The 24104-nt window shown below is 42.8% G+C and overlaps 1 protein-coding gene across 1 annotated transcript in view; it reads right to left on the minus strand.

Annotated features, from left to right (window-relative positions):
- PIP4K2A (phosphatidylinositol-5-phosphate 4-kinase type 2 alpha) overlaps nt 1-24104 on the minus strand; it is a 172707-nt gene that overhangs the window by 46444 nt on the left and 102159 nt on the right. The window contains exons 2-4 of the mRNA XM_032349607.1: nt 19363-19460; nt 17970-18066; nt 2674-2826 (exon numbers count right to left, since the gene is read on the minus strand). Of these exons, the coding sequence (XP_032205498.1) occupies nt 2674-2826; nt 17970-18066; nt 19363-19460 (348 nt within the window). The remainder of the gene's footprint in view (nt 1-2673; nt 2827-17969; nt 18067-19362; nt 19461-24104) is intronic.

Raw genomic sequence — 24104 nt, forward strand, 5'->3', positions numbered from 1 at the left:
CCTCATGCAAGCAAGCATGCCGGCATCCTGGCATAACGTTTTCAGCTCACCCCAGGCTCCATTTTATGTCTTTGCCCTCTCCTTCGGTCTTTTCCCATCTATGCCTTGTGTTTCAAACTTTCTTGAAGGCCACCTGAAATTCTTTCAGGTATTAGGTCAAAGGTAAATCCATGAATGAATGAATGAAAGAATGAAACATCCATAGGGAAACTGAGCTTCAGAGATCACCTAAGTAGACATTTAAAAAAAATATATATTTTATTTATTTATTTGACAGATCACAAGTAGGCAGAGAGGCAGGCAGAAAGAGGAAGGGAAGCAGGCTCCCTGCTGAGCAGAGAGCCTGATGCCGGGCTCGATCCCAGGACCCCGGGACCATGACCTGAGCCTAAAGCAGAGCCACCCAGGTGCCCCTAAGTAGCCATTTTTTAACAAGCCAAGATCTAGGTCTCCTGACTTTCAACTAAATGTCATTGAAATAAATTGTATTAATAGCGGTGACTCTCAATCATTAAGATACTTTAGATTAGATTTAAAATACTATTTTTAAGAAGAAATAAAAAGCTAGATGTCGGATAACAGACTTTTCTGGGTAAAGAACATAGCGAGGAAATAACTGTTTTCTAGCAGTGGAATGAAAGGCAATCTTTAGCACTGTGGAAGCCCCAGGAGCACGTCAATAGATTTATTTTGATCCCCAAAGTATTTTATGGAATACTGATGACATGTCAAATCTGCATGCGAGGTTACAGTGACTACCCCAGAGAAAATGTTTCAAACAGTGATTTCTGGAAAGTCAAAAAATTCTGAACTCAAAGTTGTCATCAGGAAGTTGATGTTTGAATTGCATGTCACATTTTATTAGAACGGTATCGTAGCCATCTATCAGAATAATATGTTTCATCAGTCACTAAGGTATTACTTTGCTTTGAATGTTCTGAGAATATTTAAAGAAAGAATAAAAAGAACGTCTAAGTATGACATTAAGTTCCAGAGGGGGAGAAATGAAACAGTAGACAGTTTAAAAGGTGAATAGTTAAAAGTTCCATCTTGTAATTCAATTCATTCAGAAGCCTGTGCCTTGGTGTTTTCACCCTCACTCGTATTATCCTGCCATCTTAAAATGTCCTTTGTATTAGGCAACAACGTAAGTGCTACAGGACAAATTTCAAAAGGAATAGATGTTACAAAAGATTTTTTAGATATTCAAGGAATTTAGAGGCTCACTAATGTTTTTAGGGAACAGATTAGGAGCAGTTCCCAATTTCCAGAAACCGAATACAGCTCAAAGATTTTTAATAGATTTCAGTGCAAGCAAAATGCAATCGATTGCATTTGCAGAGACGGGAAGAAAAAGCAACTGCCAAGAAATAATCTGTGATGTCAGAGCATCACACGTGACCATAAAGTAGGGAAGCTGACTTTTAAACAGACATCTCAGAGCTCACAAATCCAAATGAGCACCGCCTGCAAAGCAGTCACCTTGAGAGGCCAAGACTTAATAATGTTTCCAAATCCTTTGGGTAACACAAGCGGGGCCCTCAGCATTTTATTTTGATGCCCTCTGTGACAGCCAATCTTTACCTGTGAGGAGGATTTGGAGCTATTTAGGTAAAAAAATGAAGCAGGAGTCTAAAATCAAGTGTGTGTGTCTGCGTGTGTGTGTGAGATACCAGTTCTGAAGATGACTGCTGTGATGTTGCAAGCAATGGTCGTATTCATGCCAAAGATCACAACTGCTCAAGATGCCTGTGTGACCCGATGACGACGACAGTGGCCGATGCCATATATCGACCTGCCAGGGCATGGCAGGTGCTATACTGAGTATCTGATGTGCCTTCTCCCGCTTAACCTCCAACCTCCAGTCCTCCAGAGTCAGGTGTTGTTATTACCTCATTGTCTAAATGAAGAAACAGAGGCTCTGGAGTCCAGAAGTCACATGGTTAGTAAGTGACAGGGCTGGGATTTGAACTCAGGAGTGTTGGACGCTGGACTTCATGCTCTTATGTCATAGTAAGACCTTTTACAGCTCCAGCTGGGACCTGGGCGCGTGCGCTCTACCAGGCACACTTAAGTTGGAATTTATTGAGATTGAGGGAAAGGGAGAGAGAGAGAGAGACAGGGAAGGAGGGAGAGAGAGACCACTGCTCCCACAGGTAGTTTCATCTTATTCCCTGGGGATTATGAAGAGAGAACACTGAGGGGCGAAAAGGAGGCAGGAAGTAGACAAACACCCAACTTTCTTAAAATCGGCTACTTTTCTCAGAGTGGGGTGGACCTCTTTGGGGCTGGGACAGGAAGAGACAGAGAAAGCAGGATAGGATTTGGAGGTATTTCTGGTCGAAACACTTCTGAAATGTTGCCAAATCTTCAACCGAGTGATTTTAAATTCAGAATGGTAATCATCAAAACCATTATGTAAAAGAGTATTTACATGAAGTAGTATGATATAAATATGAAAAGTATTATATAAATAACTACAGATTTTCACAGTACAAGAATTCCTAAATGCTAACTAACGATCAGTAATCTGGCCATGGGAATGTTAATAAACCCAGCTAGAGGAGATTTTTCTATCAAATGCGTTCTCATTTCCTAACGATATCTTTGGCCTTGGTCATAATTTATTGTGAATGTTAACGTTCGCAAGGGTTTCAAACGGAGATAAATTACCTGGTGGTATTTCTTCAGGATGTTGTGCATTTCGGCCACATCTTCACTTGTGATGGTCTTGATGATGTATCTTTTGTCGTAGGAAGTGTGGAATCGAGCCCCACTGCGCGCTTGGGAGTCGTTGGGAAGGGGTGCGCTCCTGGTCAAGGAATTCTTCCAGTCGGGATAAGGTGGGGGGAGGAGGAAAGAGATGGGTTAGAGGCACGGCTTTCTGATTTCCAGATCATGTGTTGTCATCACAAGCTTTCAAACACATTTATGTTTGGAAGAAACTGGTATAAGTAGGACGACAACATTATATATTCGTCGTAAGTCAAATTGCTAGTCTTTTAAATGACGTGAAGACAGCCTGGATATATACTATGCTTCTGATGTCCTTAGAGTAGGCTAATGCCCAGAATTACAATCAAAATTATTTTGTTCACCTGATTCTTTTCTGAGTTGGACAGATTTTCTTCTGAAGCAAATTAGGTTCCAGTCATGAAAAGAATTTTTGTCACATTCCCTGAGTGGTTTCCTTATAGGAAGGTATTCTGCCAGACAACAGGCAGGAAACAGCTCTCCTCATTCTGATACCATCCCCATGAAGTGGTTACTATTCATACCATCGTAGCTTTACAGATGAGGAGATGGGGACGAGAGAGGTTTCATCACTGGCAAAGGTCCACGACTAGTAAGGGGAAGTGCTAGAGTCCTATCTCCAGCGTGGCCGGCTCAAAGCCCCAGTTCTCCACCAGTAAACCACTCAAAACCACACTGTCTGTGGCATGCCTTGGGAGGAGTCTGGGCAGGTGTCTTCTAAACTAGCTCCTCACAAGACTCTGATTGGGTCCATCCTCCACCCCCCTTCAGCCATTTTTGAGAACAGCTTAGCTCCTGGGGTGGTGGGCAAGAAAGGGCTCCGAGCAGGGGCTCTGGTAGCACCATTCATTCCAGTATCTAGCTGCCACTACTGACACTCTAGGTGGGTAAATCCACCCTAAAGTCTCCCCTTTTCTTACTTGCGACTTTCTTGTTTGAATCTCTCATTTTCTTCGTGTCCAAGAAACCTCTCCCACTTCCTCACACCTTCTTACTCTGGTCACTCCCAGTAGGATAAGCTCTAACATCTCTGGAGTCTGGACCTCACCCCTGCTGCTTGTGCTCCTCGGTATTGACCTTCCTGCCCTGCCTGGCCTCACTGGGTCGCGCAGGAGGGATTCAAAGGCAAAGACACCTTCCTTCTCCAACTTCCTCTCTAAAAGTGGGCATTGGAAATTCCCACTGAATGTCCACTAAAGGGGACACAGATGTCTTTAGAGAGGTAGGTGATCATGCATCCATGATGGATTTTTGATTAAATCGTTCCTTTCGATCTGATATATTCAAGTCTCTTTATCCTTTCCTTCCTTTCTCAAGGAAATCTGACAGGACTGAGCCCTATGAAGTACAACTACGTCGCAGGGGTAGTAACTCAGGAAGGTCCTTCTGGTGCTGAGGGAGTGGCCCGCCGGCGTATTCTTATCTCCCAGGATGCACCGTGGCATGGCTGTCTGCACCACTACGTCCTGCAACAGCACTTCTCCCAGAATGCACCTCGGCACGGCTGTCCGCACCGCTACGTCCTGCAACAGCACATCTCCCAGAATGCACCTCAGCATGGCTGCCCGCACCACTACGTACTGCAACAGCGCATCTCCCAGAATGCACCTCGGCACGGCTGTCCGCACCGCCACATCCCGCGACAGCGCATCTTGATCAGAGTGCTGCCAGGCACACCTGTCAAGTGCAGAGCCAAGGTTGCCAATGAGCTGAATTTGCTTTCCTTAGGTTATTAGGAAACTGGAGAGAAGGAAAAAAAAAAATCGACGTAACTTCCAATGACGTTAAATAGCAGGATCTGGAAGTGTTAAACTATTCTTGAGACAAGTGAAATCCATTCGACAGACTGAGAAGGATGAAAATAATTTTCAGGGTGAAAATGGCCATATTCGTGAAAGTCTAATTCTCCACGACATTGGTTTTTTGGTCCTCAAAAAAAAAAAAAAAATTATCCTTCACACTACTTCCTACTAAGAAGAAAAAAAGGAGAAAATCGAAGTGAATTCCCCTTCTTGGGATTTTAAACACTAGCAAATAAAATAAAATAAAATAAAATAAAATAAAATAAAATAAAATAAAATAAAAAAGGCAACCATTGCCATGGGCTAGTGGTCTTACATTTTCTTCCCACACATTAACCTGCAAAGAATTATTCAAAATAACTTCTTTTGGGAAGGGGGCAGGGTAGGTAAGAAAGGCCACCTATGCTCAGCAAAGAACAGGATGACAGCAACATATTCATTAATATCAGATATTAAAGTCTAACATTCCCTCACAGACCAATGGGAGAGAATAAAATTGAAAGCTGCACAGTAAGTGCTTCTTAAAATTTAATGAACCACCAAGTTAGCTGGGGATCATGTTGAAATGCAGATTCTGACCCCAAAGGTGTGGGCGGGGGCATCTGAAGAAACAGAGGACACTGACAGTTGCAGCAGGTCTGTCTCCCTGGTTAAGAATCAAGAGTCTGCTGAATTGTGGCTCTGATATGTTTTGTCTGCATAGTGTGTCAAGTCCAGTGCATTGGTGGTACCTGCATAAACACTTTCCCACTATATTCTGTCCCATTCTGATTTGGTTAAATATGAAAATTTATTTTTTTAAGATTTTATTTATTTGAGAGAGAGAAATAGGAGGGAGCCCAAGGAGGAGCAGAGGGAGAAGGACAAGCAGACTCCATGCTCAACACAGAGCCTGATGTGGGGCCTGATCCCACAACCCTGAGATCATGACCAAACAGAAAGCAAGAGTTGGACGCTCAACTGACTGAGTCACACAGGTGCCCCCAAGTGGGAAGCTTTATTGTGAAAAAGAAGACTTTGTTGCATTCACTGTAGTAATTCAGTAGAGAAATGTTTAATAATGATATGTACAAAGTAATGTATAGGTTTCCATAGGGCTAGAAATGACTCATCAAATAAGCAATGGCTCTTCAGCTCAGATGTTACCTCTTTTCAAATTCTTTGTCTTCCCTGTCAGTATCTAATATATTGATAATCATTTATTCTAGACTATGCATTAGCATACTGTCCATGTCTTAATTCTGGTTATAACACTTCACAATTCTAATATTGGTTCTGCCTCAACTCCGTTTTTCAATAATCACATGAGTAGACCCAACCCACAGTGTCTACTTCCAGTGTGTGTAAGGATTTTTTTTAAAGCTCTTAGCTTTCAAATAATCAAAGAAGTAAGGAACACTTTGTGAAAATTAAGAAAGTACCTTTATCACTATGAACATAAAAAGATATGAATCAAATTTACTGAAAGCCTTAGACAAGCAGAAAATCAGAAGAGTAAACAGTATTTCACACAAAATGCACAATTCTTGGAATGGCTCTAAGGCCTGGAAAAATCCAACTCATTATTTCATCTTTATTTTCACAACATTCCTCTGAGATAGGAAAGGCCAGATGCATTTTCCTACTTGAAGATAACCAAACTGTGGAGTACAAGGAAGTCAGGTATTATGCAGGCTCCTCCCTAAAGCTTCCTCTGAAGAAACCAAAAGGTGCAATTTTCAAAGACTAAATTTTTGCCATTACTTAACATCACAATCATTGACTTTCTGCGGTCTTTGAACTAAGGTAGAAATGTGTGTGTGCGTGTGTGTGTGTGTGTGTGTGTGTGTGTGTGTGTGTCTCAAGGCAGTACTGTGTAATGGTCTGCCATTCTTCAACCCTTGGATTTAGCCTCTCTGAGCCTCAGTTTCTATGTCTGTAAAATGATCAAGAAGAAACCAGGGGAGAGGGTGAGCTGAGTGAAATTTCCACCACAGACCTTTTATAACTCTAAGAACGTATTTACTCGAAGGCATGGTGCACGGCTCCAGGAACTATAGATTCACCTCAGAGGGTGAGTCGAACAAAAGTTCAGTCAGAAAGCTACGACCATCACCTCAGCAGAGGCATAATGATGGCTTAGGATATCTGGGCCATGATTAAAAAGAAGATGGCAATAGTTCTTAGGACAGCATGAAAATAAAACTTCATAGATTCTAGACATTCTCTGGACAATTTTGTCAAGACCGATAAAATGAGCGGAGAGAAGGAAATCAGAGCCATATATTGAAAGGAGTCACTGAGTGGCCTCCATACAGTCTGCTACGTAGCAAAACTGAATATTGAAATTCTTCAGTGTGCTCTGCCCTGTCACAAGGAAAAATGGCCCATAGTATCATACAGGATGGTTGGCGTGTTTGGGAGGTCAAGAGGACGGCTTGAGAGAAGCAGAGTTTGGGAGGGACCTTTGGGAGTGCCCACAGGGTTCCCCCCATGTGTAAATAATGCTCATAATCAAAGAGCATGACAGTTAAAAGCAACCTGGAGATTATTCCAAATCATTCAACTTAAAGGTAAGAAAACAAAACCCAGACAACGGAAATGACTTGTTTGCCTTAGTGCTTGAACATCTGAGTGGGTCGATGTACACACATGGCTTTACAGGGACCCTGCCCAGAGCAGTTGGCCTCCGACCCTCCCGCCACTGCCGCCTCCTTCCCAGGCTTGAGAATCTGGTGGGCATTAGCGATGGGATTGCTGACACAGTCTTCTGCGGTGACAAACACCTTCTAATCACAATTTAGAGCATGAGCGAACTGGCACAAAACCCAAACTGTCTGTATGTTTTCCGTCTTGCCAAGTAAAAATGTATCATCGGCAACAGCCTCATTGCTAATGCAGCCCAGAGTCCTCAATTTACACTTTTACTAACATGTGTACAAATCTATCCTGACTCACTCTAGCACTGTTCATTATTTGACTTGAGGTGGGTAGGCGTAGTTGCTGTCTTCTCTCAAGGCCAGAGCTGAGACGGATGTGTGTTTGTGGAACAAGGCTTCGGGACCGGGAAAGCATGTGTGACTGAGCCCTGGGCTTAGAGGCCTACAATTCATGTGGCACAGACAGGGCTGAAAGCTGCCTAGCGCTTCGCTCTTCGGACAGTTCTGTGCATGGGGCGATGGTGTCAATCCTAAGAATTCTTCACATTTCTGACCACGTGGCACAGGGTCTGTTTTAATTCTCAAGGCCATTCACTTGTTCTGAATATTGCTGGAGGCTTTCATTCTCTTTTGGTGACTGGTTTCTATCTTTAAACACTGTCCCATCCTGCTGAAAACTGTAAGGGTTTTCTTGGCAAAGAAGGCCAAGACTGAAACAAGTAATCCTTTACTCTGGGAATGTGATATTCCGGGGTATTCTCCACAATGCTAAAATGGCAAGAAAGAAAGAAAGAAGAGAAAGAAAGAAAGAGAGAGAAAGGAAAAAAGACAAAATCTGTAAGTGAGGACAGGATGTACATGGAAGAAAGAAGGGCCAGCCGAAGAGACCATTCCATTTTTTTTTTTTTTAGGAGATTTTGTTTTTTTAAATTCTGTCTCATCTTAACCATCTAATTTAAAAAACCAAGTCTAAGAAGAAAATCTGATCTAACCAAAGACCTAAAAAGCACTGCTAACAGGGCTGGTTTAGTCATCTACAAGGTAATTCCCATTTTCAAAGTAAAATATTTACTCTTAGGAATGTTCACCATTACCTACCTGTCTGTGTGTATGAGAAAGCTGTGGGGTAAAATCACCCAATGAAATCTATGTAGAGTGTTGAGTTCTACTCTTGTTCCCTTATTAGAAAACAGACGGATGGAGGGACTGACAAAAGAAAGAAAGGGAGAAGGGAAGGAAGAAGGGAAGGGAAAAAGGAAAGAGATTCTTTGTCATGGACAAAGCCATATATTCTGAAATAAGGTGCCATTTAAAAAATTCAAAATCTGGGATTCTGAAACTCTCAGTTCAAAAGTGTGAATGTGCAAAAACAAAATGCCCTCTGGATATCTGGGATCAAAGTCACAGGACAATTTAAAGGCAATCCAGAGCATTCAATGTGTGAAATGTCCCACTGGCCTTTGGAAATGTCCTCCAACACCTTCCCAAGGCTCGAAGCCATCAGAAGAGAACACACTCACACACCCACTACGTACACACTCATCAGAATGCTCTGAACATCAAAACCATATCTCCCTGTTTAGTTTATTCAGACTTCTATTTCATTTTCTCATATTTTCTCAGGTCCGCATGGCCGTAAGCAGAGGCCTGGTGACCTTTCAAGTTCCAAACAGGGATGATGGTGAGCCTGGGGGACGTTATAACACGACATGGGACACAGGGAACCTTAAGAGTCAAGACTGTGAATTTGGGTAAGTTAATTTAAGCTCTTCGTGCCTCAGTTTCCCTGTCTATAGAAATAACAATGAAGATAATAATAATACTAGTCAAAAGTATGGGAGTTAAATTAGAGGAATATAAAGTTTCAAATTAGTGCCTGGAAGAGATTAGTACTCAATAAATGATAGCTGTTATTATAAATAGTGAATTTCAACTTGGAAGAGATTTAGAAGTGCAGATCAATATTGCCATGAGTCTGCGGGCTGGGAAGTTAAAAATGAAGAAGGGCTTACAGAATCAGCTTCTTCCAATTTGCTCTCAATTCCATCCCCCACCCTGGCCAAGCCTCTGGTTTGTACCCACTGAAAATCGAGAGCCACACATTGTCATTTACCTTTGCAGGTTATTTCCTATAGCCCTCCTTAATGACCATTTATATTTTTACAAAAGAATTTAAAACATTTTATAAAGAACTTACATGTCAAAAAATCCCAACCCACAAGGTCTTCCTTCTATCCTTCGCCTCCTGCTTACCTCCTTCAGAGGGGAAAGGGGCTGGGACAAGTCTCTAAAGAAATAGAAAGCACAGGGGAAGGCAGCCTGAAGAGATGGGTGACTCCTTCCTGAGGGAGGAGGGTGAGGAGGAGGAGGAGGAGGGGAGAAAAGTAGGCTGGAGGAAGACACCCATGAATTTGAAGGCACAGGCGAGGGAAAGTCAGGGGAGCTCAATGTACATGCCTCTGTTACCTCGAGGGAGAAGCGAGAATAAAGGAAGGTGAGTGGGTGCCACGTAAAAATGAGGGCCCGAGGAGAGGGATGGAGGTTTGGAAAAGCAACCTTGGAACGGACGGTCTAGGAGGTCATCTGTGTAACACACTGAGTTACCGTGACATTTACAATCCCCTTCAAGGCAGGGCTTTAAAAGACTCAATTCAACATTTAAAACATGGATGAATAGACATTGATAGAGTGTCTTGTTAACCTCACTGCCCACAGAAATTTCTCACAGGTTCCAGGTCTCCGCATGGATGGCAGAAACAGAGCGAGTTAGAAGTCAAGGGCAAGGAGGCCTCCCGACTCCCCTCCCCCACCCCTCACTCTGTTACCTGATTATCCGCAAAGACAGTTGGACTTCATGTCTCTAGGTTTCCTTCTTGCTCTACTAATTAGTGTTCAGTAGTAGTTACTGCTGTTAGTTTGTAGAGACATAGGAAATGGATAATGATTTGCTATTAGTTTAGGGGGAAAATCTGATCACAAATGTAAACTAATTGCAAAATGTGTGCTGTATTCACCAGCCATTCATTCATTTCATATTATAAACTATGTAATTCCTCAAATTCACTTGTTCTGAATGCCAATACTGTTATCATAACACCCTACCCTCAAGAAAAAGGCAGCCAAAGTCAGTGGTAGAGGAAAATGAAAATCATGTATTGAATAAAAACTAGGTTTAAACCGCATTCTTCTTCCTTCATAGCTTTACTGAGCTATAACTCACATACCATACAATTCACCTCTTTAAAGTGTTCAGTTCAATGGTCTTTGTACATATACAAAGTTAACCATCTCCACAATGAATTTTAGAACATTTTCATCACCTCGAAAAGAAACCTGTATCCATTAGCAGTCACTCCCATTCTGACATCCATCCTCCAAGCAGGAAACCACTCTGCACTGTCCTAGAGTTGCCAATTCTGGACATTTCATATAAACACACTCCTCCAGTACACAGGCATGTGTGACAGGACCAAACTTTTCTCTTGCAAGTCCCTAAGGCAAGCAGCTTGGTTGCCTGGGTTGTCTCTGGCTAGTGAAGGGACATTTACACGCACGCTCTGCTCGGTCCAGTGCAGTGGACACATGACAGCACTCAAATGTTACTTCTTAGGCTGCTCCTAGGCTTGCTGGGAGTTGGGTAGGAAAATGAACTCTCTGACAAAAACTAAAGCTCTTAAAGGGAAGAGCTATTAAATGTAAGACAGGTAACAATCTGACAATTTACTCCATTTTCACTTGCCTTTTTTGCCTCTTGGTAAGTGAACTGATTTTTACTATTTCTATTCTGCACAGCCTAGTACATGGCTGATCTTACAACACCCTGTCCCCAAACTCAACAGCGATGTCTGAAGCTCTGGTGGCGTGTCAGCCCTCGGCAGGAACTAAAGGAAGATAATGAGAGATGAAGCTCACTCTTCAGTGGCCTTCTTATGCTTCTAATTGGAAATTTATTGTCATTTCCCTTAAGAAAGGGATTAATGGTGCCATCTTTCCTCTCCACTCCTGTGCAAGGCTACACTGAAGATGTTTATTTCCGCAGTGGGAGGTCCGGGATTAGTGGGGCCTCCAGAAGTGTGGAGGAAATGCAAAGGTCAATTTAATTAGCTCATTCTTGCCACCGATCTTCTATGCCTTTCCTGAGAATGTCATGATTTAGTAACCATTATGGTCCCCTGTGCGTTTTTTAAATACCCAAGCATTCTGAACACTTAATTCTGAGTCTTACATGTTTTTGGATTTTTTTTCCCATTTTGATATGGGTTTGTAGTCCTGTTAAAAATCATGTATGAAAACTTCTTACTTTTAATCAACAGAAAGGCCATTAAGATCACTTCCGCCATACTCCAGTGTATGAAAGCCACCACCTTGCAAAGGGAACATGTCGGTCTTGTACACAAGAACTTCAGTGACTGTCATCTCCTTGAGATGACTTAATAACAGATTCAGAGAGTTGACAGCTGGGAGGGACTCAGCGAACATCATGTCCTTTTCCCTCATTTCACAGATGAGAAAATTGAGACCCTCCAGGACTAAGCGACCGGAGACAGACCACAGCCATAGTCCCTGAAGATCCAAGACTCAGACCAGCCTTTTTGCCCCCAGGAAATGTTCTTTTTCCTAACCCACGTTACCTGTTTCATGGACTTGAAACCTGGAAGCTGATCGCTCCCTGCTGACAACCCAGGATTATGATTACATGCCTCAAATCACAAGGCCGGGAGCCAGGAGCAACTGCCCGGCCAAGGCCGCTTTCTGGGTTTGCGTTTGACATATCTGAGGGAGCACAGATGGTCCTCTGACCTCATCGGAGAGGCAAAGACCAACATGCTAACTTGAACATTACCATCAAGGATTTATTAAATGCCCACTGTGTTCAAAGTCATATGTTAAGCTCCTCGGGAATTTCAAAGAAAGTCTGAGCTGTGATCTCAGGTGTAGAGTGGCTTTCATTAAAACGGGGAGTAAGAACACTGCAATTTAACATTTATCAATAATGAAACAACTGAGAAAAGAAGAACACAAAAATGAATGGTGATGACTGGCAGAGAAAAAGAGTTGCAGGAACTTCACAGAGCACCATGAGATCTCCTTTAAAAATCTCGGGTTGGTACTTAATTGACATTAAGATACCACAGACCTGTGCCCAGGGATCATAATAAGCAAACACAACATCTAACCTGGACAGGAGTTTCCTGTGGCAGGGACGACTGTCAGCTCTTGGAAACCACAGGTCATAACCCAAAGGGTTCAGTGGGGTTGCGGGGGGTGGGAGGGGACAAAGGCCGACAGTCTGTGATGGAGACAGTCACTGGTTCAACTTACAAGAAGGAGCAGAAAAAGAACAAGAAAAAAATCTGATGATGTTGATAGGTTGTGAGGCAATTTTCCCAAAAGTCTGTCAGGAGAAGACTGCTTCGGTTTTTGGCCCAGGAGGAGTTTCTGTCCAATATGCACTGTGAGGCCTACAGAGGCTCACCGCTGAGGCCAAAAGGTGTGAGGAGAGGCTGTGAATGAGCAGGCTCAAGAGACACAGCAGTTACAGAGGAAAGAAAGAGCTTATATGGCTCAAGGAGGAAGCAGATTCCAGATGGTGACAGGACAAGTAGGTCTGTCGAGAGACAACACCCAGAAGCCAATCCCTCCCACGTCTGGGCTTGCGCTCCCCAGCTGCCCACAAACAAGATCACCTCTATGTTCAAAAGGCTAAACACTCAACTGTATCTTCCGCTCTCCCCTCGCCCTTTCCCAAGCCTTCCTCCTGCTAGTGACCAGTACCCCTGCTCCCCCAGCCCCTCAGGCTCCAACACCTCCACTCCTGTCAGGTTTCTCTTCCCTCTACCTTGGGGCGCTGCTCTCTGCTTGACTCTGTCAGTGCGGAGGGCTCTGGTGTCCCTGGGATAGTTCATAGTCTCTGAGCTGCGTTATCTCCTTTATGCATTCTGTCCATAACCACCTCAGTTATCTTTAGAAAATCCACATGTCATCACATCATTCCCCTGTGCAAAATCCACAGGGCTGCTCTGGGGCTGAAGAATCCGAGGGAAGCCTGCGGGGCAGTTTCCCATCTTCCTCTCCACAGTCCCACCACCATCCGACACTTCACATTTCCTGAGCTCTTGGCACCATGCTTTGGCCCAGAAGGTTCATTTCCCTGTGTTGACCCCCAAGCCCTCCCTCCCTTTCTGCCACAGATATTTCCTACGCGCCTGCCCCAAGCCAGGCTGATACTAAACTCTGGGCCTGCACCCCTAGACACAGGAGACACAGTCCCTGCCCTCAGAAAGTTTAAATGGTTTTGGGGAAGTCTACATTTCAAGATACAGTGACAGACTCTGTATTCTACAGATACCGGCAGATTTTATCCCCCCCAAAGTTCTGTATACTCTCAAGATCTTAACATTTGAACATTTTATTTTTAAACTTGAAACTAGAACATCAAAAGTTTAAAACATTAGCTTTTACAATTAATTATTTTAAAATTAGAATTCTCCATTACAAATACAAAGCCGAAGATGCATCAAATGCAAATAATGAGGGATTCTAATTCAGGCGACGCGGTAGGGGAAAAGTAAACCTGGTATTATCCTCCAGGAAGAACAAGAGGGCTCAGTTTCAATTATGTGGTGGGGTGAGGCTTAATAGCATCATCTCCATCGTGCAGAACTTTTTGGTTTCTGGTGGGCAATCCTCTCCTGCAGCTCAGAAACTTTAAGCGAACCCTCCCTTTGACTTGCCAGGCCTGGTGTAAGAGGCTCTGGTACTCTGAGACACTGGAAAGAGGGATGCAGGTTTTCTTGAAGACCAGTAAAAATTAAGATGTCTGGATTTCTATAAATCTCATTAGCATCTTATACAGAATCTGATAGAGAACAGTTAAAACAAACAAAGACTGAGGAATTCCTCCACTTTCTTCCCTTCTGCAGCCCCTATAATGTCTTGCAAACAGCCTGACATGCACTAGGTGCAAATAAACACACACTGAGTGTAATTGTGCATGAAATCCTCCACCAAAGGAGGACCAGAGCTTCGGGGAGCAGCGGAGGCAGAAACAGTGTCAGGAACAGTGGAGACCTCCAACAGTGAATGCACTCCATGGGTGCGTTTATCTTGAAAGATGACTTATCTTAAAAGTACAGTAATGCAGCATCTCATTGGCCCAACAATGATCAGAAGAACATAATTCAACACTGAGCCTCTTACAAACCAATGAAGTCATTTTAAGACACACTAATAAGCTGGAGGAAGTTCCGAATCTGGACGCACTGGACACACCTACACAGAGGTTTATATGTATAATGCTAAGTGATACTGTTATTAATGAATATTCTAGAACCACTGTTTGCATTTGTCTGTAACAGCAAGAAAAAAAGTTTTATTTTAAAGGCCATCCAAGAAAGAGTGTTTACTAGATTTGAAGGGGAAAAATACAAATGTTTACGGTAGGAGTGCTCTTCAGTTCTTGTCAAGAAGTTTAAGGATGCTGATAGAGGTCAATTAGGTAGGCTAATTACCACGTTCTACTTTTATCAGGTTCATCAATAGTGACTTTTTTTCAGGTGCAGCAAAAAGGCATTCACACACACAGGGTGGGTCAACACAGTTTATCCCTTTGATTCAATAAGGAGGTCTGAATACGAAATGAATCAGACAGTGGCGTTACTTCTCGCCATATTGATTTAAAGCCACTCATCCAATAAGAAGGCTCTTCAGAAAAATAAACACATCAAGGAAAGGCAAAGCAATGTGAGGTCTGGTTCCCTCTAGCAATCGGTGCCATCAAAAGATGATCAGACTCTTTCTCAAATCAGATTGAGAAAGAGTATTTAATTTGGTACTCTATGTCAACCCATACACGTTACTTGTTCGTGCCATGATCAATGCAATGTCTGGGCAGGTGTTGAGCTGATGTGCCCAGCAGCTGGGATAACAGCCCCTCTAGTCCTGGCCTATGCCCACTGCTGGGCCATAGCACCTCTACCTTCAACCTGGCAATGCCCAGAGGTCCCAAGGTACAAACTCAGAGCCAGAGCTGGCACACTTCTTCCATTTTTCCAAACCAGGTAGCCAACAAAGTAGGGGAGTGGAGCCCTACATTTATAATCTGATCTTCAGTTTTAACTCTGGGGCCTACCCCTACTGAAAATTTCCTAAAAGGTAAAGACCTTGGGAAAGGAACATGGGAACAGGGAGGGAAACCAGCATATATCTCTGGTTTACGAAAGTTACTAAACACCCACTTTTTTTTTTTTTTTTTTAATAGAAATACAGTTGCCAAAGAGAAAGCAGCAATTTAAATGCCAAAAGCACTGGGTGTAGCTGAGGAGAGGAATGCTGTTCAAATGATTAATTACATACACACCGGCTCTCTCTACCGATATCTCCCACTAAGAGCTTCAGAGAATTGCCAATTAGTTACGTGAATCATCCTCTACTTGCCTGATTTGCCTTTAAAGTTTATACTTAGCAATTTGCACTTATTTAAATACCAAGTTACACGGTTTTGTTTTTAGGGGGGAGAAAGGTGAAGGAAAAGTGGCTCATGTCTTGGTATTTCTGCAACTAAACTGGTCATTTTAGGAAATTCAAAAAAACTACTTTTATCAGCTGTAGTACAGATTTTAGGCTATAAAGGTCCATTTCAGATCACATTTAACAGGGCTGATTACAGGAAGAAATTTAAGAATTTCATTTTGGTAATAAATTGAGGAACTTCAAGATCCTATAGCATAGGCTCTCAAAAGCCAGTTTCTGTGAAATGCCAGCGTAGCCAATTAAAAAAAGGGTGGGGGGGACAGAGGAAGAAACACACGAAAACTTAACATGGGAACCAGGCAGAGGAGATTTTCTTAGGATATCGAAGTTGTCAGCTATTCATTCCTTTAAAGCACTGTTTATTTTCATACAGCTTCTTTAAATGTATTTAACAGTTCTTAAATAATGTAAAATTATTCCTTTTTGTTTTATATAAACCTTTTTTACTATTCCGAAATTTATTCTTTAAAAGTGACTTATTGGGGTGCCTGGGTGGCTCAGTCAGTTAAACGCCTACCTTCAACTCAGGTCATGATCCTGGGGTCCGGTCCTGGGACCAAGTCCTATGTTGTTGGTCTCTCTGCTTAGCGGGAAGTCTGCTTCTCCCCCCCGCCCCCCCCCCATTCTTGCTTTCTCTCTCTCTCTCCCTCTCTCAAATAAATAAATAAATAAATGTGACATTTTTTTCAGCAGTAAATTCCAAGTCTAGGTTTGACTGAAATTCTTTCTCCTATACAGAAGGCCCAAATCTGAGTGCTGGCTCCACCAGTTTTTCGAAAGCAAAGTGAGTGCCCACTCTATCCTGTCCCACTTCTCCTCAGCCCTCGCTGGGGTGCACCCAGCCTCTGCTCGGAACCCACCTCTTTGGGAACCTCAGCTCTAGTCCACGGAGGAGGGCATCTCACTGGCGGCCTGGCAGCTTGGAAGCTTCTTGGAAGCCCGAGTGAGCATGCGAGAAATTCTTGGAAAACCAAGAATGGGGCAGGACAGGGTGGGGAGGCCCACGTATCGTTAGAGAAGTATATACTAAAAGAATAGTGTCTTATGGATCCTACTCTTTAAGGGAAAATACAAGGTAAACTGTGTCGATGTTCAACTTGTAAGGTCACTTGGGACAGCTATATGGCACTTAATGCAGGGTAAATTAGGATCTCTGATTTGAGGCAAACGAAAGAGTGTTTACTAGATTTGAAGGGATTTAAAGTAAGTCAGTGCTTCCACAGTAAAATGAATAGACTGTCCTAAAAGACCAGAAAGCAGCCCTTGCATCTCTTAACTCAGATTTTCTGCTCTTAAAAAAGTCCTTGGGGGGCACCTTGGTGGCTCAGTTGGTTAAGCGTCGGCCTTCAGCTCAGGTCATGACTGTGGTGTCCTGGAATCGAGCCCTGCATCAGGCTCCCTGTTCAGTGGGGATCTTGATTCTCCTTCTCCCTCTGCCCCTCCCCCCAACTTGTGTTCTCTCTCTCTCTCAAATAAATAAATAAAATCTTTAGAAAAATCATTGGTTTTTACAAATCTGACTGGCTAACTGATGTCAGGTCCTTTCTTAGCAGAAAAGACCATGGATTAGCACTTATGGCATCCCCATGATCTCAATTTTAAAAGTCAAATTTGAGAACCAGGCATCCATAGGAAGAAAAGCAACGGAGCACAGTTTTCTGTGGTGGGTACCAAGAGCAGATGAGAGTGCTCCCCAAGCTGTCCCGGGACCGGCAGGCTCCTGCTGACGACAAGAGCTCTACGGTCACTAGACCATGATGCATCATAGTGCACAAGGTGTAGCCTCTGACAAACATGAGCAAGAGTCAGGTTTGGCCAATTTGAAAAGTAGCAAATCAATCGGAACAAAATAGAATTTCTATGATTGTTAAGTGGCCTCTGTAAATACAGGAAATGTGAATTCAAGACCCACATACACACTAGCACAGGCCGCGGACACAGTTGACAGCAGAAATCAAAAGGAGGCTCTGCTGACAGGACACTTCCACTGGGAAATGCGAGTATCACCTACAACTCTCCCGTGTGTTCTCTTCCCGAAGAATAACCTTTTCCTACCGACTGCCAAAATCATTCTGTACAGAGGCTCCTAAACAAAAGAATCCTTTACTTCGGAAAAAAACACTGAAACATTCTTATATAAAATGAAAATTACTATTATATAATTACTTGTAATGAAAAAAAATGTAAGTCCTGTTTTACGGAACAAAACCCATTTGAAGCAAAGGTTGCAAAAGCAACTCACCTGGAAATCCTGATCGTCGATGCCAAACCTCTCCCGCAGGTTACGGAAAACCATAGGGCAGTATTCCTTAAACTTGAAGTGGCTCGGCATGTTTTCTCTGAAACAGGCATATTGTGGAGTAAAGTTTAGATGTACAGAATGTTAACCAGACCTGAATCTGCCACCTTCTAGTTCCACACATAGCCAAGTGCCTGGAGTTCCCCACCCCCAGAAGGCACGGGTGTGCTCCATAGGATTGACTATGACCCACAGTATATCTGGGCGACACAGGGACAGATTGGTCACATTCACCTCCTCACATCACCTAGGGGCGCTGGGACTAGATGACTAATCCTGACCACTCCGGAGAGTTGCTCCCCCAAGGACGAAGAAGTGGAATGACAAGAGGCCATATGGAATGAAACCATGAAGGGACAGCAAAGAGCTTGGGGAGCTGGGGATGGGCAGCAGAGCACGTTCCAGACATGTTCCCCACACTCCTCTTCAGGGACGTGCTGATTAAAGCTTGCAAAACAACACTACCTCTCACTCCCGAACGATCAATGTTATGCTATATATAAATACCACATTCTAAATTCACACAGAAAAATATTCCTGCAGAGGTCAACCTCTAAACAATAGTAAGAGAATGAATGCATCTGCTTCCCATCAGAACAACGGTCACAGTAAGAAATTCTATACTTGATCCTTGTGTGGGCGGGATTTCTTGGAGGCTCATATCCCACTCATTCAGAATTGCTTCCTCCTTTGTGTACACGTACACACACACACCTCTCTACTGTCATACTTTGTACACCAAATGAAAGTAATTTGTATACGTGTCGAGTTCCAACCACCTGCCTGTGAGCCCCCTGAGGGCAGGACCATTTCTCACACTTCCTTGTACCTCCCGCTCTCGTGGACAGCTAATACATAAGGTGCTCCAAAATGACATCTAACATGACATTCAAATGAAGGAGAAATGGTCTCAATGTCTGCCATGGCATCTCATTATGTTTTACGAAAATGTACCCTAATTATTGTTCTATGAAGGAGTCACATCCTGTTCATGAAGTGGGCATTATTCAAGTTTTGTATAAGATAGCTGAGGTCCATAGCTGTTAAAAATTCCAAGCAATTTACAGCTTCAAACGTTTAAATTGTAATGAGAATATCACTTTTAACATATAAGATATTCATAGAGAACAATATGCCATATGGCAAAAGGATATTACCCAAGAGGGCCTGCTGTTGCTTTTCTGAAAATGACAGATGGTTATGTTTATCACAGGATTAACTTCATCAGCAAAACTTTACTCCCACCCATTGAAAAATAATGTGATTATAGAAATTCACAAAAATCATGCTCCTGGCAGCCATGTCAGTCCTATAAAAGGGCCATACTTGTACTTACTTGTTAAAAAGGTGATTGTCCACCTTTATCTTTGAATAGGCTTTGAAGTCATCTGGCATCAACATAACAGGGATTTGAACATGGCTCAGTTCATTGATCTAGAAAAATACAAAATAAATGGCACAGGTTATTACTATCTATGTGGAAAGTGTTTCACTTGAACACAGGGCTCAGGAAGAAAACTTGGCAGACCCAAGAACCTCCCACTCACTTTCCTCCTGCTCTGATCCCAATCCGTCTCTCTTGAGGCCCTCCTAACTCCCTCTTCAGGTTTTGCCACTGCCTCCACCTCCCTTCTAGCTCCAACTCCCACTGCTCATCTGGGTGGAGGGCGTTTGGGGGGCAGTGACAAGGGAGGAATCCTGAAGGGTGAACCCTCATGGCCAGCGGTCCCTGCTTCTCCCATTTGTCCTCCCACTTCCCCTCCAGAGCCTCAGCCCAGGGCTCTTTACAACTTCTGACATAGATATTTGTTGAATTAATGAAGGTAACCATTTCTTTAAACGTTTGGGTACTCAAAAAGCAACATGGTCATTCATGTGATCTTTACCTTTCTTACAGGAACTACATTTAAAAATAAATTTTGGGGCAGGGCATGAATTTACCGAGAGAGCAGCCTTCATGAAGGAAGAGAAAGAGACATACAGTCCTGGGGTGTAAGAGGGCCGTATGGGTTTGAGGGAGTAAAAGGGAGATGGGTTTGAAAGGGGTCAAGACCAGAGGTAAAGATGTGGTTACAGAAAACAAAGGGTTGGAGCCGGACGCCTGGGTGGCTCAGTCGGATGAGTGTCTGACTCTTGGTTTCAGCTCAAGTCATGATCTCAGTGTCATGAGACAGGGCCCCACGTTGGGCTCTGCACTGGGCATGGAGCCTGCTTAGGACGCTCTCTCTCCCTCTCTTCTTCCCAGGGTGCGCTCTCTTTTTTAAAATCATTAAAAAAAAAAAAAGAAAGAAAGAAAGAAAGAAAGAAAAGAAAACAAAGGGCTGGACCAAGTTCTGTCTGATTTCCAGCGAATGGCAGGAACAGCTTTGGATATATGACTTTGAAAAGGTTGAACTTTCTCTTGGTTATTTTTTCTCTCTTGGCTCCCAAGCTATACCTCCCTTGTTGCTACTAATAAAAACCACTTTAAAGATTTATACTTCCAGTAAATTGAGGATTCGCAGAAGGGTTCTCAGTTACAAAAACAAAACAAAACAAATCAAAGGAAAAAAAATGAATTCTTTGATAAAGCAGAGTGGTTAACACATTGCTGGGTTCATAGTCGAGGAAATCTTCAAGATGTCTTCCTTCTCCTAAAAAGAAGTTAATCCAGTCATTGAATTCAATGACTATCAAGCAAGCAGGAACAGAGAGAGCCGTTTCTCTGAAGATAAATACCAACTTTGACATTTAGTTGGGTCAAAGGAAAGCTGGGGAGCTCAATCAAACACTTCAAACCTTAAATGAGGACCCCTGAAGGAAGTAAAAGGAGTCCCAACAGGTGGTAGAAGTAAACGAAAATGGTGTCTGGGGTAAAGCATCCCCAGCACAGGCCTCCAGGAGTCGCACAAATTCAGTTCAACCAACGGTGAGCACACAAAGATAACAGATAAAAGATATTCAGCAGAAACAAAAATTATTTGCATGACTTAAAGCTATTAGAATGATCAGATATAGAAAAGAAAACAAAAACTGTGCGTAAAATGTATGAAGAAGTAAAAGATGGACCGGCAAAAATGAGTAAACTATGAGACTTTCCAAATGACCAGTTAGGTTGAAAGAGAATCTAATAAAACTTTTACAAAATGGAAACTATGATTGGTGAACGGAAAAGAGAGCAAAAAGACCCTAATTTAAGGCTTCAGAAGCAGACCGGATAACTGGTATACCAGAGGGGAGATCTGAAGAAGTCACCCAGAATCCACAAAGAATGAAAATGTAACATTTAAAAGAATAATGAATAGAGAACATTAGGAAAAGGAAAGGAAAAGTGAATTGGGGAAAATCAGGGTTGGGGGGGTAGGATGGACCATGAGAGACTGTGGACTCTGAGAAACAAACAGGGTTTTGGAAGGCAGGGGTGGGGTGTTGGTTGAGTCTGGTGGTGGGTATTAAGGAGGGCACATACTGCATGGAGCACTGGGTGTGGTGCATAAATAATGTATCTTGGAACACTGGAAAAATTACATTACATTTAAAAAAAGGAGAGAAGGGAAAAAAAAAAAACTAAAAAAATAAAAGAATGATGAAGGAAGAAAAGAAAAGAAGAAGAATGCTCATGACGGGGTCTGGAGTGAGATTACCTGAAATCTTAGAGGAAGGGAACTGAGTATGGGGAAAAGTCAATATTTGAAATATAATGGCTGAGAATGTCCTATCATTGCTAGAAATTATAAATCTATGGATACATAACAAGAAATGACAAGCAAAATAGTCTACGAAGAAATCCACACCTAGATACACTGTAGTTAAACTGAAGATACCAAAACCAAAGAGAAGAAAAGTGGCCAGAGGGAAAAGACAGAAGTTAAAGAAGCAATGACAATGAGAGGGACAGCCATCCTGTCAACAGCCAAGCTGGCAGCCCAAAGACAGTGGCAGGTCTTCACAGTGAAAAATGACTATATAAAACTGTATACTGTGTCCATATTTTTGGTCCATTATCTGGGTTCCTGGCACAAATCTAAAACCTTTGGAATTTCCAGAGTGACAGGAATGTCTTCTGCCATTCATAAGGCACCCTGAGCACCCCTGAATTTATGCTAATAAGGTGACTGGTGGGGGGGGGGGCTGTCACCAGAATGACAAGTAAATACGGCTTTGGCACGTTCAGCCCTGCTCACTGACCTCAGGGAAGCGAAAGGAGGTTGCTAGGGAGGAAGTTCCATAAAGACTCCTGAACAAGACGTGGTGAGCTTCTAGGCTGCTGAGCACATACATGTGCCAAGGGGACGGCACCCCCAGTTCCATGGGGACAGAAGTCCCCGGGCTCCGGAGCCTTTGGGCCTCGGCCTGTGTACCTCTTCACCGGCGGTTCATTGGGATCTCTTACAAGATCCTGTAGACTAAAGTGGTGAATGTGCATAAAGGTGTTGTCTAGAGCCACTCTAGCAAATTCACCACACCCGAAGAGGAGGCCGTGGAACCTCAGGCTGGGAGCCAGGGTGGTGAGAGGCACAGGGGGCAGCCTGGGCTCGGAGCTGGCGTCTGAAGGGAGGGCAGACTGTGGGACGGGGCCCTTCACCCGTGGGGCCTGAGGCTATCTCCATCCGGGAAGGCAGCGTGAAAATTCACTGCTTCGAGGTGCTAGAAAAAACACACGTAGGGTAGAGCCACTGAAAATACCGTACCCAGAATGGAAGCAAAATAAAGGCTCTTTCATAGAAACAAAAACCGAGGACTTAGTAACAAAAGAGCGCACTAAGGAAATGGATCAACTTTAGAACCGTATTATTTAGACCACGAGGATATGATTCAGAAACAGAGCAAACGTTCTGCGTGAAAGGCCTGAGACATGAAAAGAATTAGTAAGCAAGTAAGTTGGTAAAAAGGATAAACACAAGTAAATATCACCTATATAAAGTAATAATGCTTAATTCATGGGATGAAAATGTACAGGAATAAACAACAGCGTGTATGTGGGAAAGCAGACAGTGACAGGCCCTTGTATTATTCAGGAGGAGCATAATATATGACTTTAACTATCATGATAACATTTAAAAGGCAAACATTAAAAGAACAGAAACAGAGTTATCTAACTTCCAAACTAGAAGGGGAAGAAGAGAATAAGAAAACGAAACTCATTATTTTAAAAAGGAGAGCAAAGAAGAAAATATAAACACTGCAAAAATGGCACAAATAGAAAGCAAATGGTAGAAACTCATCTGGATACCCACATAATCCCAATAAGCACACACACACACTAGCAGTTAAAAACAGACTGTCAAAATGAAGTAGAAACTTTGAGCTATATGCAAGGGAAACACTTAAAATATAACTCAAAAAGGTGGAAGAAAGAACAGAAAAAACACATTAAACAGTACCAAAAATTATTGGGAAGCTAGTTGACCTTTACTAACATCAGATGAATTAATAACTTTAAGACAAAAGCATTATAAGGATAAAGAAGGCCTGTATATAATGATAAAAGATTCAATTAGCCAGAAAGATAGAAGTCACCTTTTAAGTACCTAATTAGTTCGGAAGTATACAGCAAAAACTGTTAGACCTCAGGGAAAATCGGCAACCCACTACTCTAGAGGAGGATTTGAATATGCCTTCTGGATAATTCAAACAGCCAAAATATTAAGAAAGATAAAGATTTTTATTTTTTTATTATTTTTTAAGATTTTACTTATTTATTCGACAGACAGAGATCACAAGTAGGCAGAGAAGCAGGCAAAGAGAGAGGAGGAAGCAGGCTTCCCACCGAGCAGAAAGCCCGATGCGGGGCTCGATCCCAGGACCCTGGGATCATGACCTGAGCCGAAGGCAGAGGCTTAACCCACTGAACCACCCAGGCGCCCCAAGATAAAGATTTTTAAACAATATATTGAACATCATTCATTCAATATATATGCTGTACACCTATGACTGCCAAGTGGTCTTCCAGATGCTTGGGATATGTGATTGAAAACAGATTAAGATGCCTGCCCTCCTGAAGCTTACATTTTAGTGGGAAGAGTCAATAAATAAAAGGTACACTCAGTAAATTACTATGTTAGACATAAATTATCTACTATGTTAGAAGACCATAGG

Source organism: Mustela erminea, chromosome 6 (assembly GCF_009829155.1).
Source record: "Mustela erminea isolate mMusErm1 chromosome 6, mMusErm1.Pri, whole genome shotgun sequence".
Taxonomy (NCBI): Eukaryota; Metazoa; Chordata; class Mammalia; order Carnivora; family Mustelidae; genus Mustela; species Mustela erminea.